Source organism: Pyrus communis, chromosome 10, assembly GCF_041283825.1.
Source record: "Pyrus communis isolate YQ-2024b chromosome 10, ASM4128382v1, whole genome shotgun sequence".
NCBI lineage: Eukaryota > Viridiplantae > Streptophyta > Magnoliopsida > Rosales > Rosaceae > Pyrus > Pyrus communis.
The window spans coordinates 16,918,024-16,936,728 of record NC_142574.1 but is presented as its reverse complement, the minus strand read 5'-3'; the positions used below and the strand labels follow the sequence as shown (position 1 = coordinate 16,936,728).

Below are 18,705 nucleotides of genomic sequence, written 5' to 3'. Positions count from 1 at the left end.
CGCTCCACCACCGTAGCACGATATTGTCCGCTTTGGGCTTACCATTCCCTCACGGTTTTGTTTTTGGGAACTCATGAGCAACTTCCCAGTGGGTCACCCATCATGGGATTGCTCTAGCCCCCTTCTCGCTTAACTTCGGAGTTCCTACGAAACCCGAAGCCAGTGAGCTTCCAAAAGGCCTCGCGCTAGGTAGGGATTGGAATATACATTTAAAGATCACTTCCCTGGGCGATGTGGGATGTCACATATAAACTAAATAACTATCACAACCTATTTAATATTCAAAAATTACAATTAAATTATAAGGATTAGAATTAGTTTTTAATCTTAGACAAGGTTTTATTCAAAAGCTAATCTTACACAAGGATTAAAATAGAATTTTTCATAAATAATAATGTCATTTAATAAAAAAAATCTACCATTTTGTAGGGTCCGATGATTGAGGCAACAAATCAAATGGTTGAAAACATAACAACATTTACTAGATATTATATTAATCTATTAAAAAAAATCATTTAATCAATTGGACATGTGTTGTTAAATTTGATAGTAAAAAATTTTGCCTTCAATTGACTCAGAGCCACGTAAGAAATTAAAAGATCGGTTGAAAAGAGTTTGCTATTATTTTTTACTGTTGTAAGTCTACATGGTAGTTTTGAAGTCCTCTTTGAAGATGTTCTAAATGTTATTATTGTTTCTTTTTTAAGTCGATATGATTAGATATTTGATTTTAAGTTTTTTTGTTTCTATTGCTTAGTGAAGTTGTTGTGGGGTTTTGATGGGTGAAGTGGAGGGGAATGCATGGGGCCACAAGAAAAAGAAGACCCGTAAGATAAGAAGACCTCTTTTAACTTATGCATATGTGGATACCTGCACCGGCCGAAAAGAAATATCCTAAAGGTAAAAATCCAGTGATTGATAAGAAATATATAGTTTATTTTACATAATTTAAGCTTCTACCACTTATTATTCAACAAAATAGGACATAATGTTTGACGATTTTAATTGTTGTTTTAAACTTTCATGATTAGAAATGTCTTGGAGGATTTTGTTTGGACAGATTTTTATATGGTGATCCACAAATGAATCTCATAATATTGGTTTGATTAAAAAGATCCCTACGTGTGTGTTTTCCAATATTAAGTTTTTGAAAAATTATAATTAAAATTCAATTGTCCACGTTCCTTTTATTTTTTATTATTTTTTTTTTATTTTTTATTTTTTTTCTGGTTTGTATCCGAGGAAATTGAACTTTGAACATATTTTAAAATTGAACTTTTGACACTAAAGAAGGGTCAGCCCTGCACATAGACTTATGACTTTGCAGATACATATATGCCTTGCGAACCCCTTTTTTCAAGAGCCTCCCAAAATCAAGTTCCTAAAAGAGAGTTTTACAAAGAAACATCTTATTCTCCCTAGTTACTTTTTCATTAACAGCAAACTGATCAAGAAAATGAGTCATTTCATTGCACACGCGAGGCCTGGACAACATTATAAATATTTGTAAAATTTAACAAACCCTTAATTTCATCACGAAGGTTCACTCCAAAATAATTAGCAACGCAATCAGAAAATTGTCGAATTTTTGATAAATCGTTTTCCAATGTGGGGTAATTTTTTGCATACTCAAATATGTTACCTACTTATATATTTCAATTTCAATTTATATGATCACTTACAAACTACAACCACCCTAGCTTCAGTACCAAGTTTGTCTATAATTTGTAACAATTAATTATTTCTTCCAAGAAATCAAATTCGGCTAATGAAACAATTAAACAAACATCATATAGAATGATCCAAAAACCAAGATGATCATATTGTATATGAACGGAATAATTAAAGGGAAACGTTTTATTGATAGGCTCTTTGAGAACATAGCATATTTATATTTTAAATCACTAATCATGTTCATTTTTTTTTTGAACGTGTGATCTAAATTCACAATTAGACAACATAAAATCTACATCTCTTTCTTATGTAAAGTGTGTATCGTGATTAATATGAAAGTCAAAAGCAGTATAGAAATTTGTAGAAGAAGATCTAGTTTCAGTATATACAACTCCAATATACACATACAAAACGTAGAACTTAGAGCATAAGAAAACGGTACTATTACATACACTTACTAAAAGAGCCAACTATCACGAAAAGCTGACTGGTAATTCAGCAAAACAAGTAAGAGCACAATGAAAGCAGCAACACCCCAAGGTGAGCTTCCTTCTGAAGGTATATCGTGAGTCCTCCGCCGTTGTTCCCACAACGACATGGAGAAGAGCCAATCAGGATCCATATATGAGAGCCCCTTCACAATGAGGATGAGAACTACTGGTGTGAGCAACAACACCCAATTGAATTGCACTCCAACTTTGTCCACAACTGTCTCAATGGAGGAGTACCATGAGATGCCTAAGAAGATGGAGATTACTGCTAGGATTAGGAGAACTGGGTAGGGCAGAGGACTTAAAGAAAACCCTTCTAAGAAGGAGCTGGTTGGGCTTTTTCCATAATAAGCCATGGGATTTGAAGACAAGGTTTTTTAGGTGTTGAAAGATAGGCACAAATTCAAAAGGAGGTTATGAATTGAAGTCTTTTTGGTTTTATAGACAAACTAGCCTTCATGCACACGCTCACGCGCGTGCAGAAGACATTTTTTGAATCACGGCGTGCTACGCGCGACTTACACATTTTAAATGTATTTATATGTGTAAATTGACAAAAAAGAAAGTCAAATATTTGGAGTAAATGAATAATCTTAGATCAAGCTAGACCAAACCCCTCATAAACCAATTAAAACAACTGAATCCATATAATAAAATTGGTCTCTATAGAATTTACATTAAGAATAGAGAAAATTATATTTAATAAACAACTAACTGAATCACATTATTGATAGCCCATTGTGAGGCTAATCCCACCCCCTCCACTTAGTGTAGATAATATCGTTTGTTAAAAAAAGAAAACAATCATTTGACAACTAATTTAATCACATTATTATCTGCGTGCGAAAGATCTTTTTTATAACCAGCATTACACGCTTCTTAAGATGTTTTGAATGTGTTTAAAAATAGAAAAAATAATATTTAATAAACAATTAATTGAATCATATTATTGCTAGCTCATTGTGAGGCTAAGCCCACCACCTTGCCCCTTAGTTTAGATAATATTGTTTGTTAAAAAAAAAATGATCATTTTGACAATTAATTTAATCACATTATTATCCGCATGCGAAAGTGTAACATCCCGTCCCGAAACTAACGAGACGTACATTTAAAATGACAATTTTACCCTAATTTGTTTGTGTACGTTAAGTGTTGTGTAGTGTGGTGTGTAGGACCACACACACACTCACACCTCACCCTCACTTTCCCGGGATTCCCTCCCTCATTCCCTCACTCTTTGTCTCTCTGTCTCTGTCTCAGTCTCTCTCTCTCTCTCCCCGAATCCATCTTCTTCTTCTTCCTTCAACACACACGGCCACACATACAAACATACTCAAACCTGCACCAATTAAGAAACCAAGACCACCCTCGTACTCGTGAGGTTGTGAGGAGCACAACCATACCAATTCCAGGTAAGAATTCGAACGTTTTCACGTCGTTTCAACAATGGCCGAATTTTACACTGTTCATGCAAACCTAAACTAGCTTGTTTTTGGAATTTCTAAGCTTGTAGTTGTGCTTGTGAGGTCCCAAGGAGCCTCGGAGTAGTTCGTTGGGTGAATTTGGACGTCGGGATCGTCCTGTACGAAGTTGGCCGATTCTTGAAGTTGAAGACAGGTATGATCTAGCAATTTTTAGGCCTTAAAACTAGTCTAACGTGATTCTACTAGTCCTAAGCTTCATTTTGGTATAAAGAACGTGAAAAATGGTTGAAAAACGAAGGAGAAAACTTAGTTTGAAAATTACCCAGTTTTCCGGCGCCGTCGCCGGCGCCGGCGTCTCGCCGGAGAAGAAAGGAGAATATTCCGTTAAGTCTAACGGAATATTCCTAACGGCAGTGACAGAATCCGGTTAGATTTGACGGAATATTCCGTCAGTTAACGGAATATTCCTGACGGCGTCAACTGACGCCGTCAGTGTGCAGTGCACGTGGGCCGCGCGTGGGGGCGCGTAGGTCCGTGCGTGTTCAGGCGCGTGGGGGCGCGTGCGTGGTCCAAAATTTTTTCTAAAAATATGGGCGTGATCCTGAGGTTGTGTAGGTCACGTTGGTATATTCATTTGTCCATTTTGAGCAATGTATGAGAAGTTATTACGAGAAGTTGCTTAGGTGCTTTTAAATTAATGTTTTCGTAACTTTGTCGCGTATAGGTGATTCGTTTTCCGAGGACGAGCGTACGCACTCGAGGCAGGGGGGCTACGACCCTTCTAATTATCAGTGAGTGGGCTTTTGTTTTCCGTATATACCTATATACATATTAATTCCCAGAAATTAAATAGAAAAGGTTATATGTTTTATGCCATGCATCATTTGAATATTGTTTACGCATCATCACGTGCGTTGGTAGTTGGCATACATATATAAATGTGTATTTGGTGCTGTGGACGCACAGGTAAGTGCCAGGTAAGCGGTATTCATGTGGTTATGCATTCCTGTTTATTATGCAATAGTAGTTTGAAATGCTTAGAGAGCTCATAATCTGCACCCCCGGTGTTAGTGCTCCCGCCCAGGGCCAGGGCACAGTCCTTCACGTGATGTTCGCCAGCACCACACGCTCGCCTTGGATCCAAGTTAGGTGCAAGCCTTGTCGTACAGACCACATTAGGTGGTTCCGACTCGTAGGTGACCCGCGATTATTCGCACAGTCTTCACGTGATCGTAGCACTAGAGCGTATATATTACACCCAGTCTTGTCGTACAGACCACGTTAGGTGGTTCCGACTCGTGTGCAGATTCAGATATTTAGTTGAGATTGAAGCTCTATATGCAGCCGTACAGGTCACGTTAGGTGACTCCCGGCTGCCAGATTATATATATTCGATGTGAATTACGCTTGAGCATTTATAATTGATTATGATATTCTGTAATGGCATATTCTCAAGCATGAATGGCATATTGCAAAGCATGAATGGCATATTGTGAGCATGAATGGCATATGTGGAGCATGATTGACATATCTATACATACGTATATATGTTCATTTTCTGGGAAGTATACAGGTTTTACGGCGAGGGGTTAGAATGTGTTTTGCTAAAGAGTTTTCAAAGAACTTTGTTTTTGCCCACTCACGCTTTTGTTTTTGCGCCCCTCCAGGTTCTAGTGGTCTAGCAAGTTCGGTGGTCCATCCCAGAGGGCGTCCCGGCATTTCTGACAGACACTCACCATTGTAGGGTCACCTTCGGGTGTACATATGTCGTAACTTTCCTTTTTCGACTGCTGTAGACTTGCTCTGAATTGTGTCTCACATACACTAGTACTTTGTATGCTATTAGGTTTTTAATTATTCGTACTTTTATATTACTATACCTTTAGCTTCCGCACGCGCACATGGCTACGTCACCTTCGCGTGACGGCCAGCATGCCCTGATCTCGGTCGGGGTGTGTCAGCTTGGTATCAGAGCCTAGGTTTGGCAGTCCTGTGTCTTTGTGAGTATTCTAATAGTTGGTGTCTTCTGTCAGAATCATGCCGCCTCGTCGGGAACCACGTCGCTCAGATGAGTCTAGTTTTCCTGATCTTACTCAGTTGGGGGAAGTGATTGCTACAGCCCTTCAAACAGTGATGCGCCCTCCCCAGAGGACTCCTCTGGAGACTATGTATAACTTGAAGTTGGATAAGTTTAAAGGTAACGAGGGTCATGAAGGCGCAGAACGTTGGTTGGAACACATAGAGAAGACTTTCCGTGTGTTACATAACCAGGGGAACCTTCCTATGGAAAGGTGGGTTGAGACAACCTCTTGGTTTCTGGAGATGGAGTCTGCAGCTTGGTGGGAGCAAGAACTTCGTAGGTTGACTCCAGCTCAGAGGACCGATTGGAATGTTTTCAAAGACGTGTTTCAAAGGAGATTTGTACCCCCTGAGTATATCGACCGTAAGAAACAGGAATTCACTGAATTGAAACAGCGAAAGATGACGGCTAACGAGTACTATCGTAAGTTCACTGATTTGTCTCGTTACTATCCTGATGTCGCTGGTAATCAGGCGGAGATGCTTCGTCGTTTTCGCTTGGGCACTAAGAAGAAATGGCGTTCTATGGTAACTACTACTCACTGTGAGTCATATCAGGAGTTCTATGAGATATTGTTGAGGGTAGAGGACTCTGAGAATATGTCAAGTGATAGTGACGAAGAGAAAAACGGCAATCAGAAGAAAGACGACAAAGGAAAAGGTCAAACATCGTTGGGGCCTCGCCAAACTCAGAACTTTAAAAGGGGTGGTGCAAGTTCAAGTTCGTCTAGTGGTGGTTTCAGTGCCTCTGGACAAGGACGTGGAGGTAGGTTTTATGGAGGTGCTCGAGGCCAGAGACAAGATGATGGTGGCCGAAACCGACTCCCATTTTGCCGTAGATGTAATAATCGACATTTCGGCGAGTGTAGGCGTGGCAACGGTGCTTGTTTCACGTGTGGGCAGATGGGACATAGAGCGGTGAATTGTCCCCAGGGTCAGCAACAGAAGCCGCAGCAGACCTTTATGCCGCCACCTGCACCGATTCGGCAAATCCAAGGTCCGAGTAATTATGGTCAAACAGGTAGAGGTGGTGCCTATCACTATCAGGGTGATGCTGTTCCCTATGCCCCGGGACCGTATCAGTACCCCCAGGACCCGTATTCACAAGGTGGTTATCCCCCGTATCCCAGCAACTACATGCCGTATCCTCCAGCTCCAACAAGTGGTTCTCAGTGGTACCAAGGAGGACAGTATCAGCAGGGTGAGAATGCCACTAGTAGTGCAGGGTCTTCGAGGCAGATGGGTCAGCCCAGTCAGGGGCGTGGAGCTCAAGGTCGCGGTGTTCAAGCGAGCAGAGGTCGTGGAGGACGACAGCAGGGCCAGGGGCGTATTCACAATATTTCCCTGCAGGATGCTCAGAACAACCCGGACTTGATAATGGGTACGTTAAACATTCTTGGTTATTTTGCTAGAGTCTTAATTGATTGTGGAGCTACACATTCCGTTATTTCTCATACATTTGCTCAAGTAACGCAACCTCGCCCCACACCTCTAGGGTACGATTTAGAGTTCGCTATGCCTAGAGGAGAGAGATGTGTTGTAGATTGTGTGTACCCAGGATGTCCAGTGATAGTAGAGGGTGTAGTTATGCCCGCGGATCTTATTCCGTTAGATATTGTCGATTTTGATGTGATTTTGGGCAATGATTGGTTGCACTTCTATCGTGCCAAAATTGATTGTTACGGGAAAGTAGTTACTTTTCACCGTCCTGGATTACCTGAGGTTACTTTTGTGGGTGAGCAGAGTGGGGTAAGACATGGTGTTATTTCGGCTTTACGAGCGAAGAAGTTGTTGACTAAAGGTTGTCAGGGGTATCTAGCTCATGTGGTACTAGAGGAGGCCGTTCCAAGCAGAATTGAGGATGTGAGAGTGGTTAGACACTTCCCTGATGTTTTTCCTGAAGATTTACCTGGTTTACCCCCAGATCGAGATGTGGATTTCACTGTTGAGTTGCTTCCAGGTACCAATCCTATTTCATTAACTCCTTATCGTATGGCTCCCGCTGAGTTAAGGGAATTGAAAGTGCAATTACAGGAATTAGTGGATAAGGGATTCATTCAGCCTAGTATTTCACCTTGGGGCGCTCCAGTGTTGTTTGTGAAAAAGAAAGATGGGACTTTGAGGCTGTGTATCGACTACAGACAATTGAATCGGGTGACGATTAAAAACCGTTATCCATTGCCTCGTATCGACGATTTGTTTGATCAGCTGAGAGGTGCTTGTGTATTTTCTAAGATAGACTTGAGGTCTGGGTACTATCAGCTGAAGATTAGTAGGGATGATGTTCCTAAGACGGCGTTCAGGACTCGTTACGGTCATTACGAGTTTCTGGTTATGCCATTTGGGTTGACGAATGCACCAGCAGCTTTTATGGATTTAATGAACCGGGTATTTCAGCCTTACCTGGATAGATTTGTCATTGTCTTCATTGACGATATTCTGGTGTATTCTAAGTCCAAAGCGGAACATGTCCGACATCTTACTTTGGTGTTGAAAAGGTTGAGAGAACACCAATTGTATGCTAAGTTTAGTAAGTGCCAGTTCTGGTTAGATCAAGTTGCGTTTTTGGGGCACATCATTTCTGCTCAAGGTATTCTGGTTGATACTCAGAAGGTTGCAGCTGTGGAGAGTTGGGAGCAACCACGAACCGTCACTGAGGTGAGAAGTTTCATTGGTTTGGCGGGATATTATCGGAGATTCGTTAAGGATTTTTCGGTAATTGCTTTGCCACTGACGAGGTTAACAAGGAAAGATGTTAAGTTTGAGTGGAATGATAAGTGTGAGCAAAGTTTCCAGCAGTTGAAGCATTGTCTTACTAATGCACCTGTTTTGGCACTTCCAGACGATAGTGGTGATTTCGAGGTTTATAGCGATGCTTCCTTGAATGGTCTGGGATGTGTATTGATGCAGCATGGTAGGGTGATTGCTTATGCTTCGCGGCAGTTGAAAACCCATGAAATGAATTACCCTACACATGATTTGGAGTTGGCTGCTATTATCTTTGCGTTGAAGTTGTGGAGACACTATCTTTATGGAGAAAAGTGTAGGATCTTCACAGATCACAAGAGTCTTCAGTATCTCTTTACCCAGAAGGAACTTAATCTTCGTCAACGGAGGTGGTTGGAGTTGCTCAGCGATTACGATTGCACGATTGATTATCACCCTGGTCGTGCGAACGTAGTAGCCGATGCACTTAGCAGGAAGTCACATGGCCGTATCAATGCGTTGTACGCTAGTCGTATTCCTCTTTTGGTGGACTTGCGTGCTACGGGAGTAAGGTTAGAAGCAGAAGATCGAGAAGTGGCATTACTTGCTAATTTTCAAGTTAGGCCAATCTTAGTTGATCGGGTGCTTGAAGCTCAGGTAGCTGATGAACAGATTCAAGAACTAATTCAAGCTCGAGGTCAAGGAAGGTGGCGAGATCTCAGAGTTCGTGATTCTGATGGCATGTTGATGTTAGAGGGTAGAATGTTCGTGCCTAGTAATGTGGACTTGAAGAAGGAAATTCTTGATGAAGCACATATCTCGGCTTATGCCATGCACCCAGGGGCAACCAAAATGTATCATACCATTCGACCATTTTACTATTGGCCGGGTATGAAAAGGGAGATAGCTGAGTATGTGAGCAGTTGTGCTGTTTGTCAGCAGGTTAAAGCAGAAAGAAAGAAGCCGTTTGGATTGTTACAGCCGCTTCCCGTTCCAGAGTGGAAGTGGGAAAATATCACTATGGATTTTGTGTACAAGTTGCCGCGTACACATAATGGCTTTGATGGCATTTGGGTGATCGTTGATCGGCTCACTAAGTCGGCACATTTCATTCCAGTAAGAGAGAAGTATTCTTTGAGCCGGTTAGCGGAATTGTTTATCTCAAAGGTTGTGAAGTACCATGGTGTCCCTGTAAGTATTGTCTCGGATCGTGATCCACGATTCACATCAAAGTTTTGGGTAGCCTTTCAGGAAGCTTTGGGTACGAGACTACTTTACAGTACGGCATATCATCCACAAACGGACGGACAGTCTGAGAGAACTATTCAGACCTTGGAAGATATGCTGCGAGCATCAGTGTTACAGTTCAGTGATGCTTGGCACCAGCGATTAGATTTAATGGAATTTGCTTACAACAACAGTTTCCATTCGAGCATTGGCATGGCGCCATTTGAAGCTTTGTATGGTAGATCTTGTCGCACTCCGTTATGTTGGTCGGAGGTTGGCGAAAGAGTCTTGGTAGGTCCGGAGATTGTCGAGGAGACTACTCAAAATGTTCAGGTAATTAGGTCTAACCTGAAAGCAGCTCAGGACAGGCAGAAAAGTTTAGCAGATCGACATGCTACGGACAGAACGTATGAGGTCGGAGATTGGGTATTTCTAAAGCTTTCACCGTGGAGAGGTGTTGTGCGGTTTGGAAAGAAAGGGAAGTTGAGTCCCAGGTATATCGGACCGTACATAGTCACAGAAAAAGTTGGTGAGGTAGCTTATAGGTTGGAGTTGCCTCCGGAGTTGGCTAAAGTGCATAACGTTTTTCACGTGTCTATGCTCCGACATTACGTTGCTGATCCATTGCATGTGATACCTCCTCAACCGTTAGAGATAAATCCAGATTTGACGTACGACGAGGAACCGTTAACGATCTTAGATTGGAAAGAAAAGGTTCTGAGGAACAAGACGGTGAATTTGGTGAAAGTTTTGTGGAGGAGTCACTCGGTTGAAGAAGCTACATGGGAGACAGAAGAACGAATGAGGGATTTGTATCCTAGATTATTCTTTGACTATTAGGGGTGTATTGAGGTTGTTTTGAATTTCGGGACGAAATTCTATTAAGGAGGGTAGGTTGTAACATCCCGTCCCGAAACTAACGAGACGTACATTTAAAATGACAATTTTACCCTAATTTGTTTGTGTACGTTAAGTGTTGTGTAGTGTGGTGTGTAGGACCACACACACACTCACACCTCACCCTCACTTTCCCGGGATTCCCTCCCTCATTCCCTCACTCTTTGTCTCTCTGTCTCTGTCTCAGTCTCTCTCTCTCTCTCCCCGAATCCATCTTCTTCTTCTTCCTTCAACACACACGGCCACACATACAAACATACTCAAACCTGCACCAATTAAGAAACCAAGACCACCCTCGTACTCGTGAGGTTGTGAGGAGCACAACCATACCAATTCCAGGTAAGAATTCGAACGTTTTCACGTCGTTTCAACAATGGCCGAATTTTACACTGTTCATGCAAACCTAAACTAGCTTGTTTTTGGAATTTCTAAGCTTGTAGTTGTGCTTGTGAGGTCCCAAGGAGCCTCGGAGTAGTTCGTTGGGTGAATTTGGACGTCGGGATCGTCCTGTACGAAGTTGGCCGATTCTTGAAGTTGAAGACAGGTATGATCTAGCAATTTTTAGGCCTTAAAACTAGTCTAACGTGATTCTACTAGTCCTAAGCTTCATTTTGGTATAAAGAACGTGAAAAATGGTTGAAAAACGAAGGAGAAAACTTAGTTTGAAAATTACCCAGTTTTCCGGCGCCGTCGCCGGCGCCGGCGTCTCGCCGGAGAAGAAAGGAGAATATTCCGTTAAGTCTAACGGAATATTCCTAACGGCAGTGACAGAATCCGGTTAGATTTGACGGAATATTCCGTCAGTTAACGGAATATTCCTGACGGCGTCAACTGACGCCGTCAGTGTGCAGTGCACGTGGGCCGCGCGTGGGGGCGCGTAGGTCCGTGCGTGTTCAGGCGCGTGGGGGCGCGTGCGTGGTCCAAAATTTTTTCTAAAAATATGGGCGTGATCCTGAGGTTGTGTAGGTCACGTTGGTATATTCATTTGTCCATTTTGAGCAATGTATGAGAAGTTATTACGAGAAGTTGCTTAGGTGCTTTTAAATTAATGTTTTCGTAACTTTGTCGCGTATAGGTGATTCGTTTTCCGAGGACGAGCGTACGCACTCGAGGCAGGGGGGCTACGACCCTTCTAATTATCAGTGAGTGGGCTTTTGTTTTCCGTATATACCTATATACATATTAATTCCCAGAAATTAAATAGAAAAGGTTATATGTTTTATGCCATGCATCATTTGAATATTGTTTACGCATCATCACGTGCGTTGGTAGTTGGCATACATATATAAATGTGTATTTGGTGCTGTGGACGCACAGGTAAGTGCCAGGTAAGCGGTATTCATGTGGTTATGCATTCCTGTTTATTATGCAATAGTAGTTTGAAATGCTTAGAGAGCTCATAATCTGCACCCCCGGTGTTAGTGCTCCCGCCCAGGGCCAGGGCACAGTCCTTCACGTGATGTTCGCCAGCACCACACGCTCGCCTTGGATCCAAGTTAGGTGCAAGCCTTGTCGTACAGACCACATTAGGTGGTTCCGACTCGTAGGTGACCCGCGATTATTCGCACAGTCTTCACGTGATCGTAGCACTAGAGCGTATATATTACACCCAGTCTTGTCGTACAGACCACGTTAGGTGGTTCCGACTCGTGTGCAGATTCAGATATTGAGTTGAGATTGAAGCTCTATATGCAGCCGTACAGGTCACGTTAGGTGACTCCCGGCTGCCAGATTATATATATTCGATGTGAATTACGCTTGAGCATTTATAATTGATTATGATATTCTGTAATGGCATATTCTCAAGCATGAATGGCATATTGCAAAGCATGAATGGCATATTGTGAGCATGAATGGCATATGTGGAGCATGATTGACATATCTATACATACGTATATATGTTCATTTTCTGGGAAGTATACAGGTTTTACGGCGAGGGGTTAGAATGTGTTTTGCTAAAGAGTTTTCAAAGAACTTTGTTTTTGCCCACTCACGCTTTTGTTTTTGCGCCCCTCCAGGTTCTAGTGGTCTAGCAAGTTCGGTGGTCCATCCCAGAGGGCGTCCCGGCATTTCTGACAGACACTCACCATTGTAGGGTCACCTTCGGGTGTACATATGTCGTAACTTTCCTTTTTCGACTGCTGTAGACTTGCTCTGAATTGTGTCTCACATACACTAGTACTTTGTATGCTATTAGGTTTTTAATTATTCGTACTTTTATATTACTATACCTTTAGCTTCCGCACGCGCACATGGCTACGTCACCTTCGCGTGACGGCCAGCATGCCCTGATCTCGGTCGGGGTGTGTCAGAAAGACCTTTTTTTATAACCGGCATTACATGCCACTTAAGATGTTTTGAACGTGTTTTAAAATAGAGAAATTGAATCACATTATTGCTAGCATATTGTGAGGTACCAATTAAAAAAAAATAGCACAGAAAAACTAATTAAAATGACGAACATTTTTGGAATCACAGCATGCTACGCGCGACTTACACGTTTTAAATGTATTTATATTCGTATATTGATAAAAGGAAAGTCAAATATTTGAAGTAAATAAATAATCTTAGATCATGCTAGAAGAAACCCACCATAGATCAATTAAAGCAGCTGAATTCACATAATAAAGTCGATCTCTATAGAATTTACATTAAGAATAGAGAAAATAATATTTAATAAACAAATGATTGAATTACATTATTGCTAGTACATCGTGAGGCTAAGCCCACCCCCTCCCTTTTATTGTAGATAATATCTTTTGTTAAAAAAAAAAAAAATCATTTGACAACTAATTTAATTACATTATTATCCGCGTATGAAAAACCTTTTTTATAAATTGCATTACACGCCTCTTAAGATGTTTTGAATGTGTTTTAAAATAGAGAGAATAATATTTAATAAATAACTAGTTGAATCACATTATTGCTAGCCCATTGTGAGGCTAAACCCACCCACCTCCTCCTTAGTGTAGATAATATCATTTGTTTAAAAAGAAAAATCATTTGATAACTAATTTAATTACATTATTATCCGCGAGCGAAAGACATTATTATAATCGGCATTACACAACTCTTAAGATGTTTTGAACATGTTTAAAATAGAGAAAATTATACTTAATAAATAATTGATTGAATCACATTATTGCTAACCCATTGTGAGGCTAAGCCCACCCCCTCTCCCTTAGTGTAGATAATATCGTTTGTTAAAATAAATAAAAAAAATCATTTGAGAACTAATTTCATTATATTATTATCCGTGTGCGAATGACCTTTTTTATAACCGACATTACACGCCTCTTAAGATGTTTTGAACTTGTTTAAAAATAGGGAAATTGAATCATATTATTGCTAGCATGTTGTGAGGTACTAATTAAAAAAAAAAAAAACAGAAAAAATTAATGATTAAAAAATACTGTTAAAATGATGAAAATGCTCCTGCCTTATTTGATGCATTATTTTGGAATGCCTTTGAAATTTTTTGTCATGGGGGCATTTTTGTCCGAATATTTTTGTTGAAGTTTGGTGACACCAAAATTACTATTCACTTTTCCATAGGCTTTATATATAGATAATGGGGGAGTGAATGTTTTGGTGGTGTAAAAAGTCATTTCTCTTTATTTATAAATTATTAGCTCACACGTATAGAAAAATAATCATTAAAAAGTAAAGGAAACTATTATTAGCATTTTAAAATTTTAACTCTTTCAATTTTTTTATAACTAGAAAACAAATACTCTTATGAAGAGTGTCCAATTAGATTTTTAGAGTGTGACTAACAATTCTCAAAGTAAAAATTTCGCAAATATGTTAGATTGATCACATTGTTGACACATTCTCTAATACAAATAGCTCTTAGAAGTAATGTAGTGAGTTTGCTTAACTAAGAGCTTCTTCAAAGGATGTGTCAAATTTTAAACATCAAAACGATATTTGATGGCTTATGTGGCAATTCGACATTTTATATAATATTTTGCCCCACCCAATATGTTAAATAATAGGGGCTTTTAGATTTTAGGGTTTCAATAAGATTGGTTTTAGATTTGAACCCGAATGGTTTTCAAAATCTAATAAGCCATTATTTTTAAAATTTACCATATAAGAAGTTATAGCACATTAATTATTTATGTTACCATTCAAAATTCTTTACCCATCCATAATAAATGTATTTTTTTTGTGCTCCAATGTGACGACCCGTCCCTAATTTTATGTTCTTACAAATTTTAAAAGCGTGATTTTACGAAAATGCCCTTAGAGGCGAGGGTCTTGACTTTTGTTGATCAACGTATAGTGAGGTGTATGAAATATTCCTTTAGCATATTCCTGAAGTACTTGACGATACAAACGTGTAGGCACAAGTAGAAGCACATTAATTATTTATGTTACCATTCAAAATTCTTTACCCATCCATAATAAATGTATTTTTTTTGTGCTCCAATGTGACGACCCGTCCCTAATTTTATGTTCTTACAAATTTTAAAAGCGTGATTTTACGAAAATGCCCTTAGAGGCGAGGGTCTTGACTTTTGTTGATCAACGTATAGTGAGGTGTATGAAATATTCCTTTAGCATATTCCTGAAATACTTGACGATACAAACGTGTAGGCACAAGCAGAAGCGAATTGGGAGCTACGATTAAAATTTTATGGAATTACAAACCCGAAAAGTATTTTTGTAAAGGTTATCTTTACTATTATATATATATATATATGTATGTATGCATGTATGTATGTATGTATATATATATATATAATTATATTACTATTTTATTTCATTTTAGTTGAGAAAGGAAAAGAGGAGGTGGCGGATGAAGTATGAGAATGAGGAGAAGAGAGAGAACCCCATTGATTGGAGAAAACATAACGAATCAGGAAGGAGAAAAGAGTAGAGGGCCAATCTGAGAGATGAAAAAGGAGGGAAAGGAGAGGAGATGAAAGGCAGCAAATTGGGTCTTGGACGATCCATCTCGTCGACCCGACAGCAGACCCGATTTTGGGTGGCGAAATCCGGCGTTTTCCCTCGATTTTTCCCACGAATTCTACCCAACCCTTACTTGCATACGCAATCTTAACCTCCATTCTCTCATTTCCACTTAAAAATCTGAGGGTTATGGCCTTTATTTTGCGAAGAACGAAGCTGACAGCTTCAAGGACACCCGACGGCAATTCGCCATTTTTCTGCAACCCTTCTCATCGATCTTTACCATCAAATAGCTTCTCTAAAGGTTAGGAACATAACCCAAGCATTGATGGAGGCGTTGGAGCGTGTATGGAGGTCGAATCGAAGCACACTCATTCTAGGGTTTCCGGCGGGTTTGAGTAAAATTGGAGCTCTTCCCAACCAAATTGGTTTTGGCCATAGGTAAAAAACTTGCTCTACTCATTGAGATCTTTATTTCTATGAAGTTTGGGAATTTTTTGAAATAGTTGGATTTTTTGGTGAGTCGGGATGGCCGACTGCCACCCACGGCAGAGCATGGCCAAGGGCCGTCAGTGTTATTCTTAGGATAAATTAGTTGTCTTAAGTTCAGTTTTGGTAATTGTATAACGTAGGTTGATCGTTTGGACCTAAATTCATTAAGATACGTTACTTGGTAAAGATGTAAATCGACGATCCGACCGTTGGATCGTCACCAAACTTTAATACATTATAGTACGTAGTACTTGAGGACTATAGGAACTTACGGATCGGGAATCCGATATACGGATCTTCCCGAATTGGATTTGTAAGTTCATAAAATAAAATGTTAACCGCCACTTGGTTTTGGAAATTGGCGGAGATCCGACCATTAGATCGTAATGGAACTTTAGGATGTTGTTCTGGAAGTATAATGCGGATCTTCCGAATCGAACTACGTACGGATGTGTGTTATGTAAGTTACATATTTTATTGATAAGAATTCTGAGTTGTGATTTGATAATTGTTCTAGGCGCCAATCGTTCGTGACGCCTCTATGGTTATGCTAGGGAGTTGTAGCGTGAACTCCAGGTGAGTGGGCTTTTGTTTTCAATATATATATGTATGCTTGGTATTTTTCCCAGAAAATGCGTTTAAATGGAATTATGTTTTGAAATGCCATGCCTCATGCTTTATACTTAGATTATGAGTTAGTATAGTATGCATAAATGTGATTTGACGCTATGGACGCTCAGGTAAGTACCAGGTGAGTTGTAGATTGTTTATGTAAATTGATGATTATGTGAGATGTGTTGAGAGCTCATAAACTTGCACCTCGGTGTTAGTGCTCCTGCCCGTGGTTATGGCACAATCCTTCACGTGATGTTCACCTCCCGCACCATACGCTCATCTTGGATCCAAGTTAGGTGCACAGTCCTATCGTATAGACCACTATAAGTGGTTCCGACTCGTAGGTGACCTGCAATTATTCGCACCGTCTTCACGTGATCATAGCACTTAAGTGTATTTATTTACACCCAGTCATGTCGTACAGACCACTTTAGGTGATTCCGACTCGTGTGTAGGTATATTTTTTGAGATGTGGATTTGGGCCATACAGGTCACGTTAGGTGACTCTGGCTATATGGATGAGCTCTAGATTCAGTCGTACAGGTCACGTTAGGTGACTCCGGTTGACATATCATTTGCATTGATTGATATCACCTGACTTACATATTTAATGCTGAGATATTTGACATGGCATATATGTGGATTTTGCTAATTCGAGTATGGTTTCGATATATGTATATATTCTATTTTCTAGGAAATTATACAGGTTTTACGACGAGGGGTTACTACCTTTGATAATTGAAATGGTTTTTAAAAAGTTTGTTTTTAATATGGGAATTAATGTATAACCTATAAACTAAATAACTATCACAACCTATTTAATATTCAAAAATTACAATTAAATGCCAAGGATTAGAATTAGTTTTTAATCTTAGACAAGGTTTTATTCAAAAACTAATGTTACACAAGGATTAAAATATAATTTTTCGTAAATAATAATGTCATTTAATAAAAAAATTCTACCATTTTGTAGGTCCGATGATTGAGGCAACAAATCAAATGGTTGAAAACATAACAACATTTACTAGATATTATATTAATCTATTAAAAAAATCATTTAATATATTGGACATGTGCTGTTAAATTTCACAGTAAAAGGTTTTGTCTTCAATTAACTTAGAGCCACGTAAGAAATTGAAAGATCGGTTGGAAAGAGTTTGCTACCATTTTTTACTGTTGTAAGTCTACATGATAGTTTTGAAGTCTTCTTTGAAGATGCTCTAAATGTCACTATTGTTTCTTTTTTAAGTCGATATGATTAGAATTTGATTTTAAGTTTCTTTGTTTCTATTGCTTAGTGAAGTTGTTGTGGGGTTTTGATGGGTGAAGTGGAGGGGAATGCATGGGGCCACAAGAAAAAGAAGACCCGTAAGATAAGAAGACCTCTTTTAACTTATGCATATGTGGATACCTGCACCGGCCAAAATGAAATATCCTAAAGATAAAAATCCAGTGATTAAAATTAAAATTCTATTGTCCACGTCTTTTTTTTGAAAAATTAAGATTAAAATTCTATTGTCGACATCTTTTTTTTTATTTTTTATTTTATCCAAAGAAATTGAACTTTTGACACTGAAGAAGGATTAGCCCCGAACATAGACTTACGACTTTACAGAGACATACATACCTTGTGAACCCCTTTTTTCAAGAGGCTCCCAAAATCAAGTTCCTAAAAGAGAGTTTTACAGAGACACAGCTTATTCTCCCTAGTGACCTATGTCGGCTTCCATTACAAAACCCTTTCATTGAAGGCCCTTAGAAATTTTTTTGTCAATGGTTGAGAATTTTTATTTAACAAAGTTTAAATAGGCAAATTACATTCTACATAGCCCTAGAAAGGACTAACAAACAAAAAGAAACACCAGTTATGCAAACAAAGCATGAATAATGATTTGTTTATGCAGTGATTACAAAATAATACATAAATAATAAATGAAGCTAAACCACAAACATACAACATCAAAATACCCAAAATAAAATTGAAATTTATCACCAAATTAACCTACCAACCGAAAGAAGCAGTCAAACATCACAACTATATCCACCAACCTGGGATCAGCAAGAACAAAGTTCCAATGCCGACATTAATTCAGAACCAAAGGAGGTGGGGCAAAGCTCCATTGGTTTTGCACACCTTCAATTGAATGAGCGACGATTCACAGAAACTCGGCCAAACTTCTCAA

General features: G+C 39.5%; 2 protein-coding genes across 3 annotated transcripts; one reads left to right on the top strand and one right to left on the bottom strand.

Moving 5' to 3' along the window:
* Positions 1-2,031: 2,031 nt before the first annotated feature.
* Positions 2,032-2,592, bottom strand: LOC137728235 (uncharacterized). Its single transcript, XM_068467081.2, has one exon. It carries the CDS (start codon positions 2,519-2,521, stop codon positions 2,132-2,134), a length of 390 nt encoding a protein of 129 aa, XP_068323182.1. The 5' UTR covers positions 2,522-2,592; the 3' UTR covers positions 2,032-2,131.
* A 3,557-nt stretch (positions 2,593-6,149) lies between these two features.
* On the top strand, positions 6,150-12,738 carry LOC148693616 (uncharacterized). 2 transcript variants are annotated; one of them, XM_088677211.1, is made up of 3 exons: positions 6,150-7,049; positions 11,574-11,640; positions 12,517-12,738. In XM_088677211.1, the coding sequence occupies exons 1-3, from the start codon at positions 6,194-6,196 to the stop codon at positions 12,521-12,523; spliced, it is 930 nt and encodes a 309-aa protein (XP_088533337.1). In that variant the 5' UTR covers positions 6,150-6,193; the 3' UTR covers positions 12,524-12,738. The 2 variants fall into 2 exon arrangements, with proteins under 2 accessions (XP_088533337.1, XP_088533336.1); XM_088677210.1 differs by lacking the exon at positions 11,574-11,640.
* The last annotated feature ends 5,967 nt before the right edge of the window (positions 12,739-18,705 follow it).